This window comes from Eptesicus fuscus, chromosome 8, assembly GCF_027574615.1.
Source record: "Eptesicus fuscus isolate TK198812 chromosome 8, DD_ASM_mEF_20220401, whole genome shotgun sequence".
NCBI lineage: Eukaryota > Metazoa > Chordata > Mammalia > Chiroptera > Vespertilionidae > Eptesicus > Eptesicus fuscus.
In genome coordinates, this window is record NC_072480.1 from 75,455,679 (window position 1) to 75,481,632 (window position 25,954).

Genomic DNA, 25,954 nt, shown 5'->3' on the forward strand with positions numbered 1-25,954 from the left:
CCGGCTCGGTCCGTTCCCAGCCCTGCTCCCCAGACCCAACTTTCCCCGCATGTTGGTTCCGGAGGAAGTGTTCGTGGGAGCGCGAGCCCGGGACCGGTGTGGCGATGTGCCCGGGCTGAGGAAGGCTGGGGTTCTCTCTGCTGCAAGTCCCCCAGCTACCCCTCGACGAGGACGCCTGGTCCGCGCCCCCTGGGTGCTCCGGCCAGCCCAGGGCGCGCCGGTACCCCGGGCCTGATAGGGCTTTTGCTCCGCTGCCCCCCTGACTGTTGCAAGTTCCACACGGACCCCGGCGGACACGGACTGGCCGCGCTCGCGAGCCTAGGGTCGGTGGCCAGGTCGCGGCCAGGGCGGGAGCGGAGCGGGGCCGGGCCTGGCGGAGGCCGTGCGGCGGTTGGGCCGGGCCGGGGCGGCGCTGACGAGGCCGGGAGTTGCTGAAGGGAGCGGAGGAGGGAGGCCCTGCCGCGCGGCTCGGGGAGGAGGCGGAGAAGGCGGCCGGACGGGGCGGGGCGCCCACTGCTTCCCGGCCGCAGCCATGGCCGACGAGACCCCCAGGAAGGGCAACTTCTCGGCGCTCGTGGGGCACACCAATGGCCTCACCAAGCCAGCGTCCCTCGCCGCGGCCGCCGTCTCCTCCAAGCCAGGGGGCGGCGGCGGCTCCAAGAAACTTGTGATCAAGAATTTCCGAGGTGGGTACCCGGAGCGGCCTAAGGAGGGGGAACCTTGTGGGTCGGGAGGGAGTTGGGGGGTGGCGGCCACGGAGAGGAATTCTGGGGGCCGGGATGGAGGGGCGGGGGGCGGCTCCGGGAGCTGGAGGCGTTGGGCCAAGTGGCCTTAGGCGCCCGTGGCGGCGACGGGGGGAGGGAGTGTTTTCGCTGGGCTCCCCCAGCTGTTCGGAAGTCTTTGGGTCCGGTCCGGGGCCCTCGGCGTGGGTGGGGGTCCCGGGTCCTCCCGGCGAGGGCGCGGGCCTGGGCCTCTCCAACTGCCGGCTGGACCTGCGGTGAGGGCTGTGGGCCGAGCTGACTGGTAGCAGCTTTCCAATTGGAATAAATGAGGCCAAATATTCAGCTCTCTCGATTCGCATGGCCGAGCGAGAATAAGTAGCAGCCACTGAAGCTCTTCGTGATGTAATTCTTATTACTTCCTCCACTTTCCACCGGCTCTAGCACTGTTTCTATCAAAGTAAGCATCTTCGGTGCAGATAGCGTAATTATAAGCCTAGTCTTCACTTTCCAACTTTGAATACTTTAAAACAACTTTACGTGTTGTATAGAGTTTTAACTATTACACGTTTATACATTTATAAAGTCAACTTAAGTAAAAGGAAGACTTGTATACAGGGATGGGCAAAAGTAGGATCACAAGTAAATAATACAATACAAATAAATACAATAATTAATAATTAGTAATACAAGAATAAACTGTTTTTGCATACGCACAACTGGAAACCTACTTTGCCCACCTTGTGTTTTCTGTGTATTTATCCGAAGTTTTAATATGAAGTGTATTTAGCAAAACGAATGTACTATGGTTGCATCGTCTGTAAAGTAACAAACTTATAAATACAATACTTTGTATGAGAAAAGAGCTAATTTCTGTGTTTCTTAAAGTACTTTTTTGTAGACCATTTTTTGAAAGATGTATGACTGTTAGCAAGGATTTCATTCACCACTGCCTATCTGGATTTACAGACAGACCTAAATTGCCTGATAACTACACTCAGGACACCTGGCAGAAGCTTCATGAGGCAGTGAAAGCCATTCAAGGTAGTACCTCCATCAGATACAACCTGGAAGAGCTCTACCAGGTAAGGCTCCACCAATGACAACAAAGTTGAGCCTGTTAGAGTCCTCATGGGATTTTCTTAGATGAGGAGACCTGTAAACCATGATGATGCCAGCATCCTTTCACTTACCTGGTTTTTATAGTTGTCTAAACAAACACAGTTATCCACCTCCAGTGAAATGTGATACAGATTTGGATTGCGTGGTCCCGGTATTGTTTCTGAGTCAACAGTGAAGGAAATAATAGAAATGCAATATTTACCTCCAACAAGAACAGTAGAAATCCTATGACAGCATGTCCAGAATCAATGAGTGTTCGAATTTTTTGGTGATTGTGAGACTTTTATTTTATTTTCAGGCTTAAGCTCCTAGAAAGATATTTAAAGATATTCCATTACAGGAGAGTGATGTGTTTTTAAGAGCCATGTGACTGTATGTTTTCCAAATATGCAGCAAATTAATGTTATAATTTTATTATGTTATATAGAAGACTTATTATAGCTTCACTTGTTAATAGATTTTTCTCCTACTTCATTGTTTTGTGATTACTTGCTGATATTAAAACATGCAAATTTTGTTATATTTTAAAGTAATGCTGTTCCATTTCTAACATAAGAAAAATGGTCAAAAGTAATTTTACTATTTGGATATTTACAAGTAGGCTGGTTTTTCTGATACTGTATCTTGTTTTTAAAGAATAACATTTGTTAAGTAGTCTAATATCTACATTTTGGGTAGCAATATTATAGCACAGTTCCTACTAAGAGGCATGAATTTTAAAAGTTTGTGTGAGATTATTATAGGTTTTAGTTAACTTTTTTAATGTATACTTCCATATACTATGTACTTCAATGAGTGTTAACAAATATATACAATGTATTACCACCACCACAATCACAAGATAGACTATTTCCATCCCTCCAAAAAGTTTCCTGAGGCCCCTTTGCATTCAGTCCTCTCCCCTGATTTCCAATTCTTGGCAATCAATGATTTGCTTTCTGTCAGTATATTTTGGCATTTCTAGAATCTCATCTAAATGGAACCATAAATTTTGATACCTGGCTTCTTTCACTTAGGATAATGCTATGAGCTTCATGGATACTGTGGCAGTAAATTGTTTCTTTGTTGCTGCGTGGTAGGGATACCACAAAGATTACCCATTCACCAGCTAATGCTCATTTGGGTTTCCAATTTTTGGTTATCATGAATAAAGCTGTTGTGAACATTAATGAATAAGTTGTTGTGTGAACATATATTCTCATTCCCCTTAGGTAAATATCTATAAGTAGGTTCTCAGAGTAATGTGGAAAGGGTATATTTAACTTTATAAGACATTTCCTATTTTTCAAAATGGCTACTACACCATTTTGCATATTTATCAGCAGTGTATGAAAGTTCAAGTTGTTCCACATCCTTGCCAATTGTTGGTATTGTCTGTCTTTTCCATTTTAGCTATTCCAGTGGGTATGTAGTAGAATTTCATTGTGATTTAAATTTGTATTTCCCTAATGATACTAAATATCTTTTTAGGTGCCCATTCCCATCCTATATACCTTCTTTAAATAAAGTTTTTGTTCAAATCTTTTGCTGATATATTACGGGGTTGCTTATTTTGTATGAGTTTGTTATATATTCTGTTTGAGTTTATTATGTATTCTTGGTACAAGTCCTATACTAGATATTTGCCTTGCAAATAGTATTTTCTCCCAGTCTGCAGCTTGTCTTTTTTTTTTTTTTTTTTGTACAAGTCTATAATACATCTGTATATTGCATTGTGTGTTTACCACTCAAAGTCAAATATCCTTCTGTCACCATATATTTGACCCCCTTTACCATTCACTACCCTTCCTCTGCTCCTTCCACACACAAGTTTTCCTTTGATTTTCTCAATTATGTCTTTCAGAAAACAAGTTTTAAATTTTGAAGAAGTCTATGTATTGATTTGGTCTTTTATGGATTGTGCTTTTAGTATCTATCTTAGAAACTTTGCCTAATCTAAGATCATAAAGATTTTATCTTGTATTTCCTTCTATACATTTTAGGGATTTAGATTTTACATTTAGGTCTATAATTTGTTTTGGGTGAATTTTTGTATGTGTTGTGAGGTATAAATCTAAATTAAATGTCTTCCCTGTTCAGGGGTGGGGAACGTCCATCCCGAGGGCCATATAAGGCCCACAAAATCATTTGGTCTGGCCCTCTCAAGGCATTAGGGGTAAGTTAATTAAATATTTGACCAAATATAGCAAGCTAATTTTTAAGTTGATAATTTTGTATGGCCGGAGAATGATGTGTTTCAAAGATCCAAATGGCCCTTGGCAGAAAAAAAGTTCCCCACCCTTGCTATTGAAGAGTCTTTCCTTTCCCTCATTGAACTGCCTTTGCTCCTTTGTCAAAAATCATTGTCCAGTCTCACTGGTTTGGCTTAGTGGATAGAGCGTCAGCCTGCAGACTGAAAGGTCCCAGGTTCGATTCTGGTCAAGGGCATGTACCTTGGTTGCGGGCACATCCCTAGTAGGAGGTGTGCAGGAGGCAGCTGATCAATGTTTCTCTCCCATTGATGTTTCTAATTCTCTATCCCTCTCCCTTCCTCTCTGTAAAAAATCAATAAAATATATATTTTTTAAAATCATTGTCCATATATGCTTGGGTATAACGAGTCTCGAAATTAGGAGCTTGGCCCTCCAAATTTATCCTTTTTTAAAATTGTTTTGGTTATTCCAGGTCTCTTGTATTTCCATATGAATTTTGAATATGTTCATCCATTTCTACCATAAAGCCTACTAGAATTTTGATTGGGGATATGTCGATTTATTGATATGTATGGGAAGAATTGATTCTGATGTCTTGACTGTGCAGAGTCTGCCAATTGGTCACAAGGGACAGCTCTCTATTTAGGTCTTCCTTAATTTCAGTAATGTTTTCTAGTTGCAGTGTACAGGTCTTGTATATCTTATGTGAAATTGATTCCTTATTTTATGTATTTAATGTGTTATAAATGGTGGCATGATTTCAATTTCTGGTTCTTGCTAGTATGTAGAAATACATATGATTTTTATATATTGATCTTGTATACTGCTATCTTGCTAACCTTACTTATATCTAGTAATTTTTTGTAGATCCCATTAGGTTTTTTTTTTTCTTGTTTAATATATATTTTATTGGTTTTCCACAGAGAGGAAGGGAGAGGGACAGAGAGTTAGAAACATCGATGAGGGAGAAACATCAGTTCAGCTGCCTCCTGCACACTCCCCACTGGGGATGTGCCCGCAACCGAGGTACATGCCCTTGACCGGAATCGAACCCAGGACCCTTCAGTGCGCAGGTGGACGCTCTATCCACTGAGCCAAACCGGTCAGGGCCCATTAGGTTTTTTACATAGACAATCATATCATCTGTAAGTAGAGATAGTTTTACTTCTTCCTAATCTGCATGCCTTTTATTTCCTTTTCTTGCCTCATGGCACCATTTAGAACCTCTAGTATGGTTAAGAGAATTGGAAAAAGCAGACATCCCTGTCTTGTTCCTGATCTTAAGAGGAAAGTGTTCAGTCTTTCATCAGTGAGTATGTTAACTGTGGGTTTTTTAAAATAGCCATTATTAGGTTGAAGAAGTTCCTTTCTCTTCCTAGTTTGCTGAGAATTTTTATCAGAAATACATGTTGGAGATTGACAAATTCTGTGACTATTGAGATGTTCAGATAATTTTTGTTTTGTGTGGGTTTTTATTCAATTTATTACATTATTGATTTTTTTTTAATTTAAATCTTTATTGTTTAAAGTATTACATGAGTCTCCTTTTTCCCCCATTGACTTCTCCCTGGCCGCTCCCACCCCCCCAGCACATGCCCTCGTCCCCCTACTGTCTGTGTCCATTGGTTATGCTCATATACATTATTGACTTTTCAAATGTTAAACCAACCTTGTGTTCCTGGGATAAATCCTACTTGGTCACAAGGTATTATCATTTTCATGTATTGTTGGATTCAGTTTGCTAACATTTTGTTAATTTTTGCATCTGTGTTAGCAAAGGATATTGGTGTGTTGTTTTCTATTAGAATGTCTTTGGTTTTGATATCAGAGTAATGCTGGCCTCATAAATGAGTTGGAAATGGTCCTTCCTTTTCATTTTCTAGAATTTTATAGAACTGGAGTTATTTCTTCCTTAAATATTTGAGAGAATTTCCCAGTGAAGCCATCTTGGCTTTCTTTGTTGAAAGATTTTAAACTACAAATTTCTTCAGTAGATAATAGAAGTACTCAAGTTATCAATTTCTTCAAGTTCATTATGCTTCTGCAGTGTCTAATCTGCTATTAATACCATTTGGTGTAATTTTCAACTCATGAGTTGTTTTCCTCTTTAGGTGTTCAATTTGAATCATTATTGTATCTTTTCTGTCTCTACCCAACTTTTGAACATATGGAATATAATTATAATATCTGTTTTATAGTTCTGGCCTGCAATTCTATTATCTCTGTCAATTCTGGTTGCTTTTGACGGGTTGAATTTCTCCCCTATAAGGGTTGTATTTTCCTTCTTTGCATGTCTGATCATCTATGATTGGGTATCTGACATTGTGAATTTTGACTTGTGTGGTATTTTTGTATTCCTATAAATGTTTTCGAGTTTTGTTCCAAACATAGCTAAATTATTGGAAAATGTTTGATCTTTTAAAGTCCTGCTTTTAAGATTTGTTAGGTAAGACTAGAGCAGTATTTTGTCTGGGCTAACTGCCCCTACTACTGAGGCAAAACCTTCCTGAATATACCCAGTGTCCTGTGGTTTTCTAATCTGGCTAATGGGAAGGTGCCATTTCAGGCCCTGTGTGCACACCAGACACTATTGTCTAAACTTTTTTGGTGGTTCTTTCCCTGGCCTCAGCTATTTTCCTCACACGTCTGTGCTGGTCAGTGCTCTGCTGAATACTCTTAAGGGGACCCTTGAGGTCTCTTTGCACATATCCAAGCGCCACTCTGGCTGCATATCTCCCTTCTGGGCTTCATCTTGGTGACTCCATCCTCAGCTCAGGGCACCTGTACTGCAGCCTGGAAAACTCTAGATGCAGGACGCCAGAGAGCAGTTGGGGTTTGTTTCCTGTCTTCGAGAGTTCACTGTCTTTCATAGCCCAACATGCACGGCTTTGAAAAATGCTGTTTCGTATATTTTGTGTGTTGGTGGGGGGTTTTTTGGTTGGTTGGTTGGTTGGTTGGTTGGTTGGTTGGTTGGTTATTTCAGGCAGAAGGGTTAGTCTGGTTTCTTTTTAAAAAAAAAAATTTTTTTTTCTTGATTTCACAGAGAAAAGGAGGGGGAGAGATAGAAACATCAATGATAAGAATCATTGATCCGCTGCCTCCTACACACCCCCTGCTGGGGATCGAGCCCCCAACTTGGGTATGTGCCCTGACCTGGAATCAAACCTTGACCTAGTTCATAGGTCAGTGTTCAACCACTGAACCACACTGACCGGGCTAGTCTAGTTTCTTTACTTCATCTTTACCAGAAGTAAGAGTCTCACCAGTGCCTAAACTCTCATAGGTTTTTAATTTAATAAAATATTATATCTTAGAGCTAGGGCTTATTATTCCTCCTTTCCTGGAGATTTGTCTGGTTTCACTTTCCTAGTAGAGGGACTTTTACCCAGTGATATGTCTCATAATAGTCACCATAGATAGTATCATAAGTAGTGTTTCCAGATGCCATGAGTGTCCATGTGTGTGACTTGTGATCCTCAGGACTGAGGATATTTACCCCAAAATGGCATCACACATTCCAGGGAATATCTCAGGAGGGCCCATGTGGGGATCTGTTGATCACCTTATGGAGAGGCATGTGCATAGGCAGGCTCCTGATCACTCACAGAGAAGTACCATTTCTACAGTGAGCTGCTCAGATCTTATGGAAACAAATGGGTTAGAAATAGTAAGTGACGTCATTGTGAAATTATTGACCACTCACATTCTGATCTCTGATAAAGTAGACAGTGCATCTGCCCTGGTGTTTCAAAATAAAGTCTTAAGTTTTTGCTGAGTTGGTGTGGTATATATTTTGTCAAAGACTCTTATGTGAAAGTAACAATTCTCACCAAAGTCTCATTTTTGTTTTTTAAGGAAGTTTTCAGTATGATTTGATGCAGAACCTCGTATGTTTTGATGTTGAACAGTTTCCTCAAAGTGAGGTCTAGTATCTCCCTGTCAAAGTCTCTTATCTATCTGCCTGTCAGGGCATCCTCTACCTCATACAGACACTTTAAGAGACCTTCCTAGAAGGAGAAATAATTATTGTGTGTCTATTGAGCCTGCCTATTGTTTGTTTTTTATTTTATTGTCTGGTAAAAAAAGGAGATTCAAAGTATGATGATGAAAAAGTTTTAAATGCATACAACACCCATAGTAATTTTCCTCCTATAATATGAGGAGGAGAATACTTTGAATGTGGAGACCTTGTCTGTCGTGGAAGACTTAAGTTTAAATTTGTAATCACTACTTGCTGAAGAAAGTACATTTGTGTGTCTTATGTATGTTTGTTTTTTTTTTATTGATTTCAGAGAGGAAGGGAGAGGGAGAGAGAGATAGAAACATCAATGATGAGAGTGAATCATTGATCAGCTGCCTCCTGCACGCCCCCTACTGGGGATCGAGCCCACAACCCGGGCATGTGCCCTTGACTGGAATTGAACCCAGGACCCTTCCGTCTGCACGCCAATGCTCTATCCACTGAGCCAAACCAGCCAGGGCTGTCTGTATGTTTTAGCCCTACTTGTCGGCTTAATAAGACAACAGAAAACTGAAGATTACATTTTTAAGAAGGGTTTCAGACGAAGGATACATGTTGATTTCAGACTAGTTTTGTTTGTTTTAATATGGAACGCTTCATGAATTTGCGTGTCATCCTTGCGCAGGGGCCATGCTAATCTTCTCTATCGTTCCAATTTTTAGTATATGTGCTGCCGAAGCGAGCACCATTTCAGACTAGTTTGGATGCACAAAAACAAACCTATTACAGAGGACTGGCAGTTATGGAAAAGCCATGCTATTAATCTTGAGTCACAGGATAATATCTCTACGAAATCCTCCTACCTGTTGATGAGTTAATGAAGGATAATGAAGTAGAGATAGGTATTCAATGTATTAATAGGATTGCTAAAATTGATTAGAAAAAATGAAAAGCCCCAGCTAGAAAATGGTTGACAAATAGACACTTTATTTGATGGACAATTTGAGAAAGTAACAGGTTGAAAAATCAATCCAATACATAAGTAAAATCATTGAATCTGGAGGATGCCAGGGAAACAGAGCAGAAAACATTCGACTCAATATATAAGGCCTAATAGAAAGGAATTCATAATTCAACATCTTTGACCACTGAAAAAAATTAGTCATTTGTATTAGGTAATTTACTTTTAACATTTGGAACTGAGAATCTACTGTGCAGTCAGTGTTGGAAAATACAGCCAATAGACTGTCCCTGGTTTTCCTCAAAGCTCTCATTCTATGAAACTTCCCTCTCAAAATTTATCCCCTCACTCAGATTTTAGTCCTAATTTAGTTTTTACATTGTTAACTCATTTCTTAGAGGTAGGAAGCTGGAGGGGTAGAGCCCTTTAACACCTTCTCCTTGTGTGGCAAGCTGGTAACTTAATAGGCCTGCTTTTGAGTAGGGTCCACAACCTTTTATTGCTTAACAAGGAACCATTGCTGTGGAGGAAATTGTTCAGTTCTGAACTACTCACATCACTAAGAACACTGTGCTGGCCTCTTAACTGTGAAATGAAGAGTTCGAGTTTTGCCTTGTGCCCCAGCCAGTATATCTTTCGTTATGATAAACGACCAGGGGTGTGGTTTTCCCAGGGGCAAGTGTTGTTTTTAATTTTTCCCCTGGCTCTACATAAATAACTCTTAGTACTTATCTGCTTTTTCTCTTTATGATTTCTCACTCCTTACCTGTGATATGTTTCACTCCTTTTTCTCTCTTGTCTCAACTTGATAGCCCTAAAAATTTTGACATAAAACAATCTTCCAGAATTGGTACACCCTAATTTCATAGTTCTTTTTACCCCAAAGCTCACTTTAATTTCCTGTTTTGGTATTCCACACTTGAGGGGAATTTTGTTTTAGCAGTAATGAGTGCACTTGGGAGTTAGGGTTTGACACTACAAATAGATAAGCAGTTGATATTGATGTGCTTGTCTGTTTTGCTGTAATACAGTGGTCTGTCCTAATACAATCAACCATCTGAAGAACTCGGGTGCAGTGGCATGACAGACCTGATTAGAGAGCAGCTGTGATGTGAAAATTCAGACAAGCACCGTTTTCCCACTTGGCTAAGTGGATAAAAGAAAAACATCTTTATCCTAATACAAGTAGAACCCAAGTGCTACTGCTTCCCTACCTCCAGTTACTGGATTAAATTCATTTTCTCTGCGATGGCTCTTAAAAATGAGAACAGCAACAGCACCCAAATATGAAGCACACAATACAGGTCAGATTCAGTACTCTATACTCCTAGAGAAAGCATCTAAACCTCAGAACATGACTAAATCTCCAAAACTTGTTTTGGGAAGGGGGGATTCCTAGGTTGTGCTGCTCCTTGTAACTACAGAAAAGTTTGCCACAATCCCTGCCAGTGTGGGGAGAGAGCAGGGCTGCCCTCTGTCCTCTAAGGTAATGAGGTGCCTGTAACATGAAGACACTAGCGGTGACTCAGCAAAAGACATGGAGAAATGACGGCACCCACAGCAAACCTGGGTCACCTCAGGGTTCGGCTAGTTGTTTTACAAGGTCTCCAGATTCTCAATTTTAAAACAAAATAAATCTCAGGTGCTTCATGTTAAATAGTATGTGCCAAGAAAGAGTTGGTTTTAAAATTCAACAATGACAACGTGTCACAATTGGGAAAAGATTGTTTAGAGGACATTGACTCCTGATACAGGAATTAGAGCATTCAGAAAATGGATCTAATAAGATGTTCTGTGAAGAACATGTACCACTAAGCTTATCCTAATTTTTACAAAGCAAATAGATTTTCATTGTGTATAATAGTTAAAAACCTATTTTGTAGTAGTTATGATTGTGGAATTCTCTAATGATTAACTACTGTAGCAACAGCCTTTGTCATGAGGTTATCCTGAGTTTTTTGTTTGTTTTTTAGTGTATATCTTGTTATTGAGAGTCAAATCCAAATAAGAGAGAAATTAATTAATATAGAAGTAGTATATCTCTTAAACCTATCATTGTTATTTCATAAGTAAAAAGTGTAATGAGATTTATAAAATTATGAAAGGCTTCATTAGTGCTAAGTTAATATACTCGGAAAAAGACTTATAATATAGTATAAACTTTTAACCAAAATTCACAATATTTATGTAAGATTCAAATAAGAATGTAATTGCAAGCAGGTAGAAAATTATGTGTAGATAATTTACATGACTTTTCCCAGAGTATAGAATACTGAATCTGACCTTAACTAGATGCTAAGATATTCTTGTTCTAATAGTCTTTCTTTTGGCTCATACATCCTGTTCAAATGTATACCTTCCCCCTACCCCTCCCACATACATTACATCTTCTTGTAGTGATTAAAGATAAGATAGTTGTTTTCCTTGTCCTTTTTTTAAAACATTTAATTCTGGAACATAAAGTTCTTTTTAATTGAAGTATAGTTGACATACAATATTATTTTGATTTTGGGTATACAACATAGTGATTTGATATTTATATACCTTACAAAGTGATCACCTCAATAAGTCTCATAGTCATGTGTCACTATACAAAATTATTGTGAGACTAGAGGCCTGGTGCATGAAATTCGTGCACGGCGGTGGGAGGGGGTCCCCTCAGCCCAGCCTGCACCCCTCTCCAATCTGGGATCCCTCGAGGGATGTCCAACTGCCCGTTTAGGCCCGACCCCACTAAACGGGCAGTTGGACATCTCTCTCACAATCCAGGACTGCTGGCTCCCAACTGCTCGCCTGCCTGATTGCCCCTAACCGCTTCTGCCTGCCAGCCTGATCACCCCCTAACCACTCCCCTGCCAGCCTGATCGACACCTGACTGCTCTCCTGCTGGCCTGATTGCCCCTAACTGCCCTCCCCTGCTGGCCTTATCACCCCTAACTGTCCTCCCCAGCAGGCCTGGTCACCCCCAACTGCCCTCCCCTTCAGGCCCGGTAACCCCTAACTGCCCTCCCTTGCCAGTCTGGTTGCCCCTAACTGCCCTCCCCTGCTGGCCCTGTTGCCCCCAACTGCCCTTCCCTACAGGCCTGGTCACCCCTAACTGCCCTCCCTTGCCAGCCTGGTTGCCCCTAACTGCCGTCCCTTGCCGGCCTGGTCACCCCTAACTGCCCTCCCTTGCCAGCCTGGTTGCCCCTAACTGCCGTCCCTTGCCGGCCTGGTCACCCCTAACTACCCTCTCTTGCCAGCCTGGTTGCCCCTAACTGCCCTCCCCTGACAGCCTGGTCACCCCTAACTACCCTCCCTTGCCAGCCTGGTAACCGTTAACTGCCCTCCCCTGCCGGCTCAATTACCCCTAATTGCCCTCCCCTGCAGGACTGGTTCCCCCCAATTACCCTCCCCTGCAGGCCTGATTGCCCCCAACTGCCCTCCCTTGCAGGCCTGGTCCCTCCCAACTACCCTTCCCTACAGGCCTGGTCACCCCTAACTGCCCTCCCTTGCCCGCCTGGTTGCCCCTAACTGTCCTCCCCTGCCGGCCTGGTCACCCCTAACTACCCTCCCTTGCCAACCTGGTAACCGTTAACTGCCCTCCCCTGCCGGCTCAATTACCCCTAATTGCCCTCCCCTGCAGGCCTGGTTCCCCCCAACTGCCCTCCCTTGCCGGCCTGGTTCCCCCCAACTACCCTCCCCTGCAGGCCTGATTGCCCCCAACTGCCCTCCCTTGCAGGCCTGGTCCCTCCCAACTGCCCTTCCCTGCCAACCTGGTCACCCCTTACTGCCCTCCCCTGCTGGCCTGGTCACCCCTAACTGCCCTCCCTTGACAGCCTGGTCCCTCCCAACTGCCCTCCCCTGCCGGCCCAATTGCCCCTAATTGCCCTCCCCTTCAGGCCTGGTCCCCCCCAACTGCCCTCCCCTGCAGGCCTGATTTCCCCCAACTGCCCTCCCTTGCAGGCCTGGTCACCCCTAACTGCCCTCCCCTGCCAACCTGGTCGCTCCTAACTGCCCTCCCCTGCTGGCCTGGTCACCCCTAACTGCGCTCCCTTGACAGCCTGGTCCCTCCCAACTGCCCTCCCCTGCCGGCCCGATTGCCCCTAATTGCCCTCCCCTTCAGGCCTGGTCCCCTCAAACTGCCCTCCTTTGCCAGCCTGGTCGCTCCTAACTGCCCTCCCCTGCTGGCCTGGTTGCCCCCAACTGCCCTCCCTTGCAGGCCTGGTCCCTTCCATCTGCCCTCCCCTGCAGGCCTGATCGCCCCCAACTGCCCTCCCTTGCAGGCCTGGTCCCTCCCAACTGCCCTCCCCTGCAGGCCATCTTGTGGTGGCCATCTTGTGTCCACATGGGGGTGGCAATCTTGTGTGTTGGAGTGATGGTCGATTTGCATATTGCCTCTTAATTATATAAGACTAGAGGCCTAGTGCACGAAATTCCTGCATGGGGGTTGGGGGCCCTCAGCCCGGCCTGCACCCTCTCCAATCCGGGACCCCTCGGACATCCCTCTTGCAATCTGGGACCGCTGGCTCCTAACTGCTCACCTGCCTGCCTGATCGTCCCTAACCATGTCTGCCTGCTGGCCTGATGCCCCTTACTGCTCCCCTGCCTGCCAGATCGCCCCTAACTGCCTTTGCCTCCTGGCCTGATCACCCCTAACTGTCTCTGCCTGCCGGCCTGATCACCCCCTAATTCCCCTCACCTGCTGGCCTGATCACCCCTAACCGCCTCTGCCTTGGCCCCCGCCACTGTGGCTTTGTCCACAAGGTTGTCCAGAAGATGTCTGTTCTAATAAGCATATTACCCTTTTATTAGTATAGATTATTGACTGTATTCCCTATGCTGTGCTTTACATCCCTGTGACTTATACGTTTGTACCTCTTAATCCCCTTTACCTTTTTGCCCATTCCCCACCACCCACAGGAGCTATCAGTTTGTTCTCTGTATCTATGAGCCTATTTTGTTTCTTCATTTGTTTATTCTCTTTAGATTCCATATATAAGTGAAATGATACAATATTTGTCTTTCTTTGACTTATTTCACCTAGCATAATACCCTCTAGATCCAGCCATGTTGTCACAAATGGCAAGATTTCATTCTTTTTCCAAGGTTGAATAATGTTCCTGTGTGTGTGTGTGTGTGTGTGTGTGTGTGTGTGTGTGTGTGTGTATCTCATTTCCATTGATTTTTAAAGAGGGAGTGAGGGGAGAAAGAGAACCATTGATATAGGAGAGACACATCGATTGGTAGCCTCCTGCACGTGCCCCAGCGGGGGTTTGGGATTGAACCTGCAACCCAGGTAGGTGCCCTTGACCAGGAAGTGAGCCCACGACTTTTGGTGCTCGGTCCAGTGCTCTAATCACTGACCCACACTGGCCAGGGTTCTCACTTCCTCTTCATCTATTTATCAGTGGACCTAGGTTGCTTGCACATCATAGCTATTATAAATAATGCTGCAATGAACATAGGGGTGCACATATTTTTTTGAGTTAGTGTTTTATTTTCTTCACATAAGCACCTAGAAGTGAAATTTCTGAGTCCTTCTTTGTCTTTGTTGTAGCCCTTGTTGTAAAATCTATTCCAGGCAGGGAAATTCATGGACAAATTTAGGCTAGCTTGCTGCAAATTGCTTCTGTAGCATTGTTTTACTAGTGGTAATATGCCCTAAACCAGCTTTAACCATGGGAGGATTATCCTAGGTTTTTTTAAGTGAAAATATAAAGACATGACTACAGGTGATGGAATTGAAGACTTTGAGAAAAGATATGAAAGATATAAAAACAAAATGTAAATAGAAATCCCTTATTTCTGTAGTAAGATAAAATGTAGGGGAAAAGTTGTGTTTTTATTGTTATTATGCTTATAAACTTTCTAGAATTTATAATTTTTAAATTATTGTCATCATTCCACACTTTTTAAAAAGATTTTTGATTGATTTTTAGGGAGAGGGGTTAAGAGAGAGAGAGCCATCCATGTGAGAACTGAACATTGATTGGCTGCCTCCTGCACAACCCCTAGTGGGGATCAAGCCCACAACCAGGCATGTGTCCTGACTGGAATCAAACTGGCAACCTTTCAGTGCACTGGTCAGCACCCAACCAACTGAGCCACACCTCACAGGGCCCACATTCTCTTTTGACCCTTGTAAATATGCATGTGTTTTATATGGTAATAATTACTGTATTTCCTTAATTTAGGTTAATATGTAGCAGTTTTGATGTTAAGTATTGTGATTATTAATACTATAAGTATTGCTATAATGAATATCTTTAAAATTTTAAATTACCTTTTTTCCCTTGGCTATTAAATTCAGATTCTAAAGTGTTTCTAGTCTGTATCCCCCCTATATTTTTTATTATTTTTTTGCAAGATTTAAATATTTTAATTGCTGAGTAATATTTTTTTAATAAATCTTTATTGTTCAGATTATTACAGATGTTCCTCTTCTTTTCCCCCATCACTCCCCTCCACCCAGTTCCCACCCTACCCCATACCCTTACCTTTACCCCCACACACACTTTTCTCGTCCATAGGTGTAAGATTTTTGTCCAAAATCTTCCCACACCCCCCACACTCCCTTTCCCCCTGAGAATTGTCAGTCCACTCCCTTTCTATGCCCCTGATTCTATTATATTCACCAGTTTATTCTGTTCATCAGATTTTTTATTCACTTGATTTTTAGATTCACTTGTTGATTGCTATGTATTTGTTGTCACTTTGTTGTTCATAATTTTTATCTTTACCTTTTTCTTCTTCTTCTTCCTCTTAAAGAATACCCATCAGCATTTCATATAATACTGGTTTGGTGGTGGTGAACTCCTTTAGCTTTTTCTTGTCTGTGAAGCTCTTTATCTGACCTTTAATTCTAAATGATAGCTTTGCTGGGTAGAGTAATCTTGGTTGTAGGTTCTTGCTATTCCTCATTTTGAATATTTCTTGCCACTTTCTTCTGGCCTGCATAGTTTCTGTTGAGAAATCAGCTGACAGTCATATGGGTACTCCCTTGTAGGTAACTAACTGTTTTTCTCTTGCTGCTTTTAATATTCTCTCTTAGTCTTTTGCCCTTGGCATTTTAATTATGATGTGTCCTGGTGTGGTCCTCTTTGGATTCCTCTTGTTTGGGGTTCTCTGCACTTCTTGGACTTGTAAGTCTATTTCTTTTCACCAGGTAGGGGAAGTTTTCTGTCATTATTTCTTCAAATAGGTTTTCATTATCTTGCACTCTCTCTTCTTCTGGCACCCCCATAATTCGGATGTTGGTACATTTGAAGTTGTCTCAGAGGCTCCTTACACTATCTTTATATTTTTGTATTCTTTTTTCTTCTTGCTCTTCTGGTTGGGTGTTTTTTGCTTCTTTGTATTTCAAATCTTTGACTTGATTCTTGGGATCCTCTAATCCAGTGGTCAGCAAACCGCGGCTCGCAAACCACATGTGGCTCTTTGGCCCCTTGAGTGTTCTAACGCCACTTCTTCAAAATAGACTCGCCCAGGCCGAAAACCGACTTCTGCACATGGGCCACAAAGTTTCAGTCGCACTGTACGTGCGTGCCCACACATGGTATTTTGTGGAAGAGCCACACTCAAGGGGCCAAAGAGCCGCATGTGGCTCACGAGCCGCGGTTTGCCAACCACTGCTCTAGTCTGCTGTTGAATCTCTGTATATTATTCTTTATTTCAGTCAGTGTATGCTTAATTTCTGACTGGTCCTTTTCCATTTCTTTGGTATTCTCACTAAGATCCTTGAAGGTCTCACTAAGTTCCTCAGAGGTTTCTAGAAGATTCTTGAGTAACCTTATAACCGTGGTTTTGAAGTCTATATCCAGTAGTTTGCTTTCCTCCATTTCTTTCATTTGTGACATGTTTCTTTGTCTCCACATTTTGGCTGCTTCCCTGTGTTGATAGACTGGCCTTCTGTGGTAGGTGACCTATAGGGCCCAGTGGCTCAGCCTCCCCAATCACCTGAGGTGGACACTCTTGGTGCACCCCTTTGTGGGCTGTGTGCACTGTCTTGTTGTAGTTAAGCCTTGATTGCTGTTGGTATCACTGGGAGGAATTGACCTCCAGGCCAATTGGCTGTGAGGACCAGCTGTGTCTACAATGGAAGAACTGCTGTGCTGGAAACACCCTTATGGGGCAGGACTTGCTTCAGTGGGGCTTTGGTGCTCACTGAGTCTGCCCCTTGAGTATGTCGCTTATGGATCTGAAGAGTTGTAATCTGGTATGGTCTCACACTGACCACTGGGTACACTGGCTCTTGGATCTCCAAGGAGGTGCAAAGTCAGCCACTGCCTAAGGCCACCCAGCAGGAGCTACAGCGAGGTCTGCAGATTCCTCCTCTTTGGGGTTTGGAAGTGCCCAGATGAGGCCCAGCTGTGAAGCACGGCAGGCTACTGCTGCCGAGCCTTGGGCCTTCTTTTGGAAGCTTTTGAGCTCTCTGACCCAGCTGCAGTTTGTTAGGTTTTAGGTTGCAAAAGGACAGGCCATTCATATGCAAAAGCTGCTGTGCACAGCTTGGGTGGGGTTGTAAATTGGGTGGGGCAGGGTCTCAGGGAATCACCAGGGCGGAGCAAACAGCAATGGCTGCCAGTCAGCCCTCTACCAGGGAGGTACCCGTGTCTCCGCATCCCGCGCCCCCATGCAGGAACAATGATCGCTGCGAGCACCTCTGAGGGAACGCCACCCTCGCATTCCGGCCTGGTGCCAGATAGTCCAGTTTCTCCCCGTATGAGTCTGGGTCCCCAGAGTCTCGCCTGGAACTGGAGTTCAGAGCAATCAGGAGCTTGTATCTCCCTCCCGATGGAATAAAAACAACAGCACACCCAGTTGCCAGCCCGTTTCGCGCGCACCTCTACCTCCGCATCTCCTACCAGTCTCAATGCCCTTTTTTCGTTCCTTCTAGTTGTAGAACTTCCACTCAGCCAGCTTTCCTGTGGTTCTGGATGATATTTGTTTTGTCTTTTAGTTGTAGTTTTGATGTGGTTGTGAGAGGCAGCAAGTACAGGTGTTTACCTATGCCGCCATCTTGGTTCTCCTCACCCCCCCCCCCTATATTTTTTTAAATGCTTCAAAACTAGTGAGAAAAACTACACTTCTATTAATAGTTTTTCATATTTGGATTGTATGAGATGTTGGTTTTGTACATGAGAGTTGAAAGTCAATTCTTATTACAACTAATAGGAATGTACAAACCTTTCTTTGATGTGGATAACATTATTTTAAGAAAATCGGTCTCTACCTCAAAAACGTGTTTCCTCATTAATTTAAGACAAACTTAGATAAATTGCATACCTCACCTTAAAAAAAATAAATAGGAAACAATTCAGTCTGGCCTGTGTCACCCAGGCACTTGGGAATTGTTTTCCTTCAGTTCATTATAAACAGAACTAGGGGCCCAGTGCAGGAATTTGTGAACCTTGAAAGGAACTGTGGGCCGACAGGCTGTGATGGACACAGGGGCAGGTCTCAGCCTATCCACTGAGCCCCTGCCTGGCCCCTCCCACCACAGCCCCTGGTCCCCTGTCTGCCTGCCCCACTCACACCCGCTGACAGTGCAGAGCGATTGGAACCAGCACCAGCAGCAGGTACGAGCGGCAGCTGCTGCCCTGATTGCCCCTTAGGAGCAGGGGGCATGGAAAAGCCCTCAGGGGCAATCAGGGCCGTCAGCGGGTGCGAGCGGGGCTGGCACCAGCAGCAGGTGCAAGCGCCCAGTGGGACTGCGGCACGCGGGAGCAAAGAATTTTGAATAACCACCAGAGGTTTGCCCTGATGACAGCGACCAGTGTCCCGCCTTGGTCTGGCACCCCCACTCTCCTGCTCCACCACTATCCCGCTGCGGCCGATGCCCACCATGTTCTGCGCTCTACTGCCTGCTGCCCACACCTACCATGTTCCACACATGACCCCTAGTGGTCAGCGCACATCATAGCAATCGGTTGTTCCACCGTTTGGTCTATTTGCATATTAGCCTTTTATTATATAGGATCATTGCACTAGTAAAGGTGAAAGGATTGTTGGTCTCCCACCTGTTTGGAAGGTGCTCACTGAGAGTCTGGAACAGTGATTTCATACTCTCATTTCATAATTATCATCACAGTAAACTCACACACATTCCTGTGGCTCCAGCCTCAGACTAATGAATTAAAACATCTAGAAACAGGACTGTACGGATCAAACTTGTTTTGAAGACCCTGGGTGACTGGTGTCAAGCAGGTTTAGAGACTATTGCAGTAGGGAAAGAATGGAGTATTGTGAGATGCTCAAATGGGATCCTAGATATCATGGGGCTGTCATAGGCTTGCTGTTGAATCTGTGTTTAATATTAACTATTGGGAAGTATCTTTTTTACCAAACTCGTACTGGGTTCAAGACTTCCAACAGTAATTGCCCTAAAACATAATAGTTTATTTGTAGATTAAATAAGTATGGGGAAGGGGGCTTCATGTAAATGATTACAGCTACATATAATTATGTAAGTGCTTCTGTTATGATTATAGCTATATATACACATAAAGTTGTTGTTTTTAAAAAAGAACTCATTTGTTATTCATAGTGAGTAATTCATTTATTCCTTTTGTTTTTAGGCTGTTGAAAACCTCTGTTCTCATAAAGTTTCCCCAACGCTTTACAAGCAGCTCCGCCAGGTCTGTGAAGATCATGTCCAAGCACAAATTCTTCAGTTTAGAGAATATCCTTTTGTTGTATCATGAAGTTTCTATTCATTACCGAAATATTTTGAAACTGTACATTAATTAATAGGATAAAGAACTAATGGGTATCCTTAACATTTTTTAAATGGCTTTTTAAATTCCCTTTTATTTATAGAACAGAAACCTTAAGTTTGCTTCAGATGACCCAATATAATAGGTTTTCTTTAAGTAGAATTTATATCATTTTGCTAATCTGAATCAAAGCAAAACAGTGTCCTTTCATAGGGTCTGGTTAAGTATTTAGGAAAAGTTCTGAAAAACATCTTGAAGTTTGAGTTCTGTTATCCTTTATTATAAAAACCCATCTGTGTTAGTTTTCCATGATATGTAACAAATTACCACAAATATGGCTATGTAAACCAACACCCATTTGCCAGCTCATAGAGTGTACTCAAGAGTAGTGGCTTAGCTCAATGGGTTTTCTGCTCAGGGTCTCAAGCTGAAATCCAGGTGTCCGCTGGGCCGGTGGTCAGCTCCTCTTCCAGACTCATTCAGGTGTTGGCAGAATTCACTCAGTTACAGAACCGAGCTCCCTCTCAGTGCCCGAGGCCACCCTTGGTTTCTTGTCACGAGGTCACCTCTCTGACAACATGGTTATTTGCTGCTTCTGGGTGATCAGGAAAATCTGCCTCTCTGGTCAGGTAAGATAGAGTCTTATCCTGTCTAATAAAGAGGGAATATGCTAATTGACCATCACTAAGTCACAAAGATGGCTGCCCCCACAGCTGAAGCCAAGTTCCCATAAGGAGCCTTAATGAGCAATCAGCAGGGACCTGAGGCTACGCCCTCCCCCGCCCCCATAGGGCTTGACAGGGGACCTCAGGCTGCATCCCCCACCTGGCAGGGCTTGACAGGGGACCTCAGGCCATGACTCCCGCCCGGCAAGGCTTGATGAGGGACCTCAAGGTGCGCTTCCCATCCTGATGCTGGGCTAGGGGACCTCAGGGTGCTCCCCCCGCCCCAGCACCAGGCCGGGGGACCTCAGGCCGCACCCCCCACCAGGTGGGGCTTGACAGGGGACTTTAGGCTGCGCCCCCTACCCTGGCACCAGGCCGGGGAACCTCAGGTGCACCCCCTGCCCCAGCACTGGTCCAGGGGACCTGAGGCTGTGCCCCCCTGCCTGGGGGGCTTGACAGGGGACCTCAGGCCGTGCTCCCCACCCAGTGGGGCTTGACAGGGGATCTCAGGCCATGTCCCCCACCTGGCGGGGCTTGGTGGGGGACCTCAAGGCATGCCCCCCGCCCCAGTTTGGGCTGGGGGACCTCAGGCCATGCCACCTGTCCTGGCGCTGGGCCAGGGTACCTGAGACTACGTCCCCTGCCCAGCGGGGCTTGACAAGGGTGGGACTGGCCAGGTCTGGATCTAGCCCAATGGGGGCGGGGGCCAGCTGGGTCCGGCTGGGTCTAGGTCTCAAGCCATTTTGAGGCGCATGTGGGTGGGCGGGAACTTGACTTTGGGTCCCGTGGTGTGTCCAGACTCTGACAGGAGGAAAGTTTTCACATACATTTTACTAATTTTCTTCATCTCTGACACTTCTATTATAGAGAAAGGGCAAATAGCAATATTAAATTATTTCCTCTAATTAATCCCCTTTTAATGTGCACGAATTTCGTGCACCAGGCCACTAGTATGATATAACCCATTGTATTTACAGCCCCACTCACAATCAAGGGGAGGAAGTTATAGGTAGGGGCAGTGTAGAATTTTGCCACTAATTTTGCCATCTGTGATATATGACGGCCAGGGAAACTCTGAGCTCCTTAGCATGTTGTAGATAATCCCTTACCATCTGGCTTCCATCTAGTTCCCCAGCTCCCTTCCATCACTATATTCACCCACATATCTCAGAAAGTGGACTTATAATTGAAGACAGTCTACTTGTGACTGCACTTTTCTGGGCCTCTGTTTTCTTCATTTGTGAAATTAGATAATTAGAGTGTACTTGTTTCTAGGTGTTTTCCTAGCTGAAAGAATTTTTTTCTCTTCCATTGACAAACTGAAGCATTTAAAGCTCATTGAAATCTCCCTTGGCAGTTTGCAGCAGTTCTGTTGTCTGGCATTGGGGCTCTTTATTAATCATGATGATGAAGTCCCAGTCCACAGTGAGATGTCTCAGTTTAGGATAATATTTGTAGTTCTCCCTTATAAATGGGTCAGTGATGTCAATTCTTGTTCTAGTATATTGACATCTGTAACTACAACTCTACCATATTATCTGGCAAAGCTATATCCTAATAGTGACCACACTTTAGGCCTTTTGGAATCTGGCCAGTGTGTACCATGTCTCAGAGGGACCCGCTGAAGATGCACTCAGCGTCTTGGTACCACAGTCCTGGAATCCCGGGGACTGGGTCCAGGAACCCATGTTCAGGATGTTGCCATCTGAAAATTAACCTGACTCCCAGGCTTGCTGGAAGTCATCAGCATATTCCCAAGCCTTCTCTCCCAAGACAGGAACTCACAATAGTGAGCTGATGTAACTTTGTCCTAATCCAGTTGTCCCAGCTTACTTGAAGACTGCTTTTTGATTACCTGATCAAATTATCCTCCTGCCAGTTAATCCTATCTTATAGGTAACATGAATTTGTTCATTAACTCACTCATTCAACAAGTACTTCCTGTCTACTAGAAATTAGAAAAATGATTGCCATATCTAATTTCTACCCTCCAAGAAGTAACAACACTGTGATAGGTGCAAGGGAATAACCATATTTCCTTGATGCTGTACAAAGCCATGATTATAAAAATTACCATTTCATAAAAGAAGAAAGAAAAAAGAAACACTCTACAGATGAAATGTGTGCCTTATTAGTGTGAGGCATCAGAATTCAAAATGTTAAATGGTTAATCAAGGACAGGAACTGCAATACATGAAGCATTTGGGGCAAAGGTTCCCAGAGGAAGTAACACTTGAATTGTATCTTAAAGGATGAGTAGGTTCTAGCCAGCTGGAGAGTGAAGAGGCATTGGAAGGCAGAGTATGAAAGGTGTTAATGAAAACCTGGAGGAGTGTGGTGTGACTATAACCTGAAAGAATTGGTGAAGTTTGAGGCTGTAATGCTAAGTTGCAACTTGATTTGAATCTTTGTGTACACCATTAAGGATTAAATCTATGAGCATCTGAGAGTCCTTACAGGTTACTAAAGCAAGAACCCAATGTATATAGATTGTGTTTTTAGGAAAGTCATTTGACAGAATGATGAGGTCGATTAACAGATCAGAGATAGTACACTTTTATTAAGTATTTACTACATAATGTTAGGTAATGTTAGGTCCTGGGAAAAGTAAACATGAATGAAATGTGATTTTGGCCCTTCAGAGCTTACACTCCAATGGATTGACAGAATCATAAAGATACTCATTTACAAAGCATTTTAGTGAGGGTTTTAAAAGCTACTGGGATGTAAAGAAAGAACAGCCAGCCTGCTTGTGCAGGCAAGAGTGTGGCGTGTTAAACAGATCAGGTACACAGGATGCCTATGGAATTAAGTCATCTGCTGTTATTCTCTTGGGTTACCATATCCATTCCTTTGTTAATATGTTTGATTAATAACTATAGACAGAAGTCACTTTTTCCTTCCCCTGATTCAATTTTACTGCTGTGCAGATTTTCTTAGTCACAGAAATGCTAATGAGCATGCGGCATCGGTGATCAGTCACACACAAAAGCAGTGTAGTCCTCAGAACAGAAGGATGCATAAGGAAATGAAGTCTTTGCTGTTAGGCAAATCATGAAGCTGAACCATTGCCTCTAAACCTATCTATAATCTGTGCTGATGACAGTAGGCTTTGAGCTTCTTTATAAAGACCTTCAGCTTCCGGACCGGTGTGTAGTTCCATGCATGGAGCATTTGCGGGCAGTAGACTAAGCTTTGAACATTTGCACAGCACTCCAAGTTACAGGTACCCTCATAAGCCAGAAGGCCCAAGACCACATGGCAGGTGAGTGGCCCTGGATTAGTGCTAGGATTCAGAGGTGAACGTGACATAGTTCCTGCTGCCATGGTCTTTGTAGACTAATGAGGAAGGCAGTAATTAAATATTGTAGAATGTGAACTTGGATAATTATTATGAAAGATAATGTTATTCTTAGCGATTATGACAAGGGGACCTAATTTAGGTGAGGGGTGTCAGGTGGTAAGTAACCACTACTGGTCTGTGATGCAGGATCATTGTTATCTCCTGCTTTGTCCCCTGCTGCAAGGACAACTCAGGTGTCACTCTCTTTGCTGGGATTAGAAAAGCAGGATACCTGGTTTATAAAATGTGGGCAAAAATAGGACCTGTCACTTCTCTTCTCCAGTGTAACTACTATCTTTGTTGTTTAGATCACTGAAATCGCAGATACGTATAGTGTTTTCCTTGGTATATTATGAGCATTTTGCCACTGGATTTTTGTTGTTGTTATTTGAAGACTTGCCTAACTCACCCATAGTTGACTGTATTGATTCTTCAACTAGGATTGGCTCTTCTCTGAAAAGATAAAAGGGATGGCTGTTAGAGAACCTGTCTGAAGAATCAACTGTTGACCAACTGTCAGCAGTAATCCTGAGAGTAATCATGTACACCTTTTGGCTACTGTTACAGCTTCGGGTCTGGAATTGGTTTTGATATTTAGAAGAGTGGAGCTCAATAGATGCCTCACTGTGTGGTATTAGCCTACCATTTCATACTTTTTCCACAGGAAATGGCAAAAGTTATTAAAGATGTATATTGATTTTACCCAGCCCTTTAAAGAAAAGTATCTTTTGTTTAAGGAAACCCCTCACATTGGACTTTTCTATCCTAACGAAACCCTGCACCAGGTGGAACTGTGCCTTGCTTAGTTGCAGCACCTGAGCCAACCAGTGGTGTCAGATTGGCTGGTGTGGGTTTATCCCTGTGCAGCCTTGCAGACTGTGTGACTGACAGCCTATGGAGACCTGCCAGGGTGTCAACCACAGGGCAAGTGCCTCCTGTCTAGCACTGAGTGCCAGAGCTGCTGTGTCGCTGCCATGGTGGCACCTGTCTAAATGTGCTTGTGACTGATTCTTTGTGTTTTTTTGTGGGGTTTTTTTCAGACTGTTTATTTTGAGCAATTTTAACAGAGTTCTTCCAGAATGACTTGTTAACCATTGACATATTAGGTCTTTGCTATGACTATTTTCAATGTATTGGCAAAGCCTCAAGAGAAATTAAGATGTTTGGCTAGGACCACTGTGGTTGTGGTCAGCTACCCTTACTGGTGTAACAAGGATTCAGATATACCCCTCAGTCCATCCACTGCTCTCCAGATCACCTGTCCCCTTCCTAAAGTCCTGGCTGGTGTCCTGTCCTCTGCTGGCTACCCCTCCTGCTGTCAGACCTTCACCCGCTGAAGACTTCCAACGACTATCTGATTTGACATGTCACACCCTAGCTGGTGTGTTTTTTCTCCTCACTACATGCTAAGAATTTTATGTATAACCTCACAATAACTCTCAGGAGTGTGTTCTCCACGTAGAGGCACTAAGGCCTAGGGAACTTCATCATTTGTCCAGTGTCATAGAACTGAGAAGTGGCAGAGCTGGACTGATGCCCAGGAAACCTGTGTCCTTCCACTTCAGCAAGTTGTTTTTGTTCGTCTGTACGAATATTAAATGAGCACAAGTATGAAAAGTGCTTTGTAGCCCTAACCAGTTTGGCTCAGTGGATAGAGCATCAGCCTGCGGACTCAAGGGTCCCAGGTTCAATTCTGGTCAAGGGCATGTACCTTGGTTGTGGGCACATACCCAGTAGGGAGTGTGCAGAAGGCAGCTGATTGATGTTTCTCTCTTACTGATGTTTCTAACTCTCTATCCCTCTCCCTTCCTCTCTGTAAAAAATCAATAAAATATATTTTTTTAAAAAGTGCTTTGTAAACCATCAAGCAGTGTGCATACATTTATGACTCTTGGTCTTTGCAAAAACCTATGAAGGCTGTGCTCAAGGCACTTGGCCATGATTTGCTCTAGGGACCAGCATTCAGGTTCCCCCCCCCCTCTATGAACAGCATTTTGAGTGTTTCTTTAAAAACATATTCCAAGAGTCAAGCTGACAGTGTTCCTACTTTGGTGTGTGAATGTGACTTGTCAGTTTTCATTGAGACTAGAGGTTAAAGTTAAACCTCAGCAATTTCCCTGCGGCTGCCAATCCCTCAGTGTTATTAATGATAGACCTGCTTCCTCACCACTGGGACAGTGTCTCCAGGAGCTCAGGTACAAGATTAGGTCAGGTTCTGCCCTTTGTGGGGTAGGGCCTTTGGTTCCGTCACTCAGGCCCAGGAAGCCTCTGACCTGGTGGTTAGTTTCAGCTGG

At 43.8% G+C, this 25,954-nt stretch overlaps 1 protein-coding gene and 1 non-coding gene across 2 annotated transcripts in view; one reads left to right on the forward strand and one right to left on the reverse strand.

The window, feature by feature from the left end:
• Positions 1 to 70: 70 nt before the first annotated feature.
• Positions 71 to 25,954, forward strand: part of CUL4A (cullin 4A) — a 69,503-nt gene continuing 43,619 nt past the window's right edge. Inside the window, exons 1-3 of the mRNA XM_008143915.3 lie at positions 71 to 686; positions 1,689 to 1,804; positions 19,515 to 19,618. Coding sequence (XP_008142137.1) covers positions 533 to 686; positions 1,689 to 1,804; positions 19,515 to 19,618 — 374 coding nt within the window. The 5' untranslated portion in view covers positions 71 to 532. The remainder of the gene's footprint in view (positions 687 to 1,688; positions 1,805 to 19,514; positions 19,619 to 25,954) is intronic.
• Positions 8,635 to 8,740, reverse strand: LOC114232415 (U6 spliceosomal RNA). The gene has a single exon (XR_003618467.1). It is a non-coding gene; the product is annotated as a U6 spliceosomal RNA (small nuclear RNA).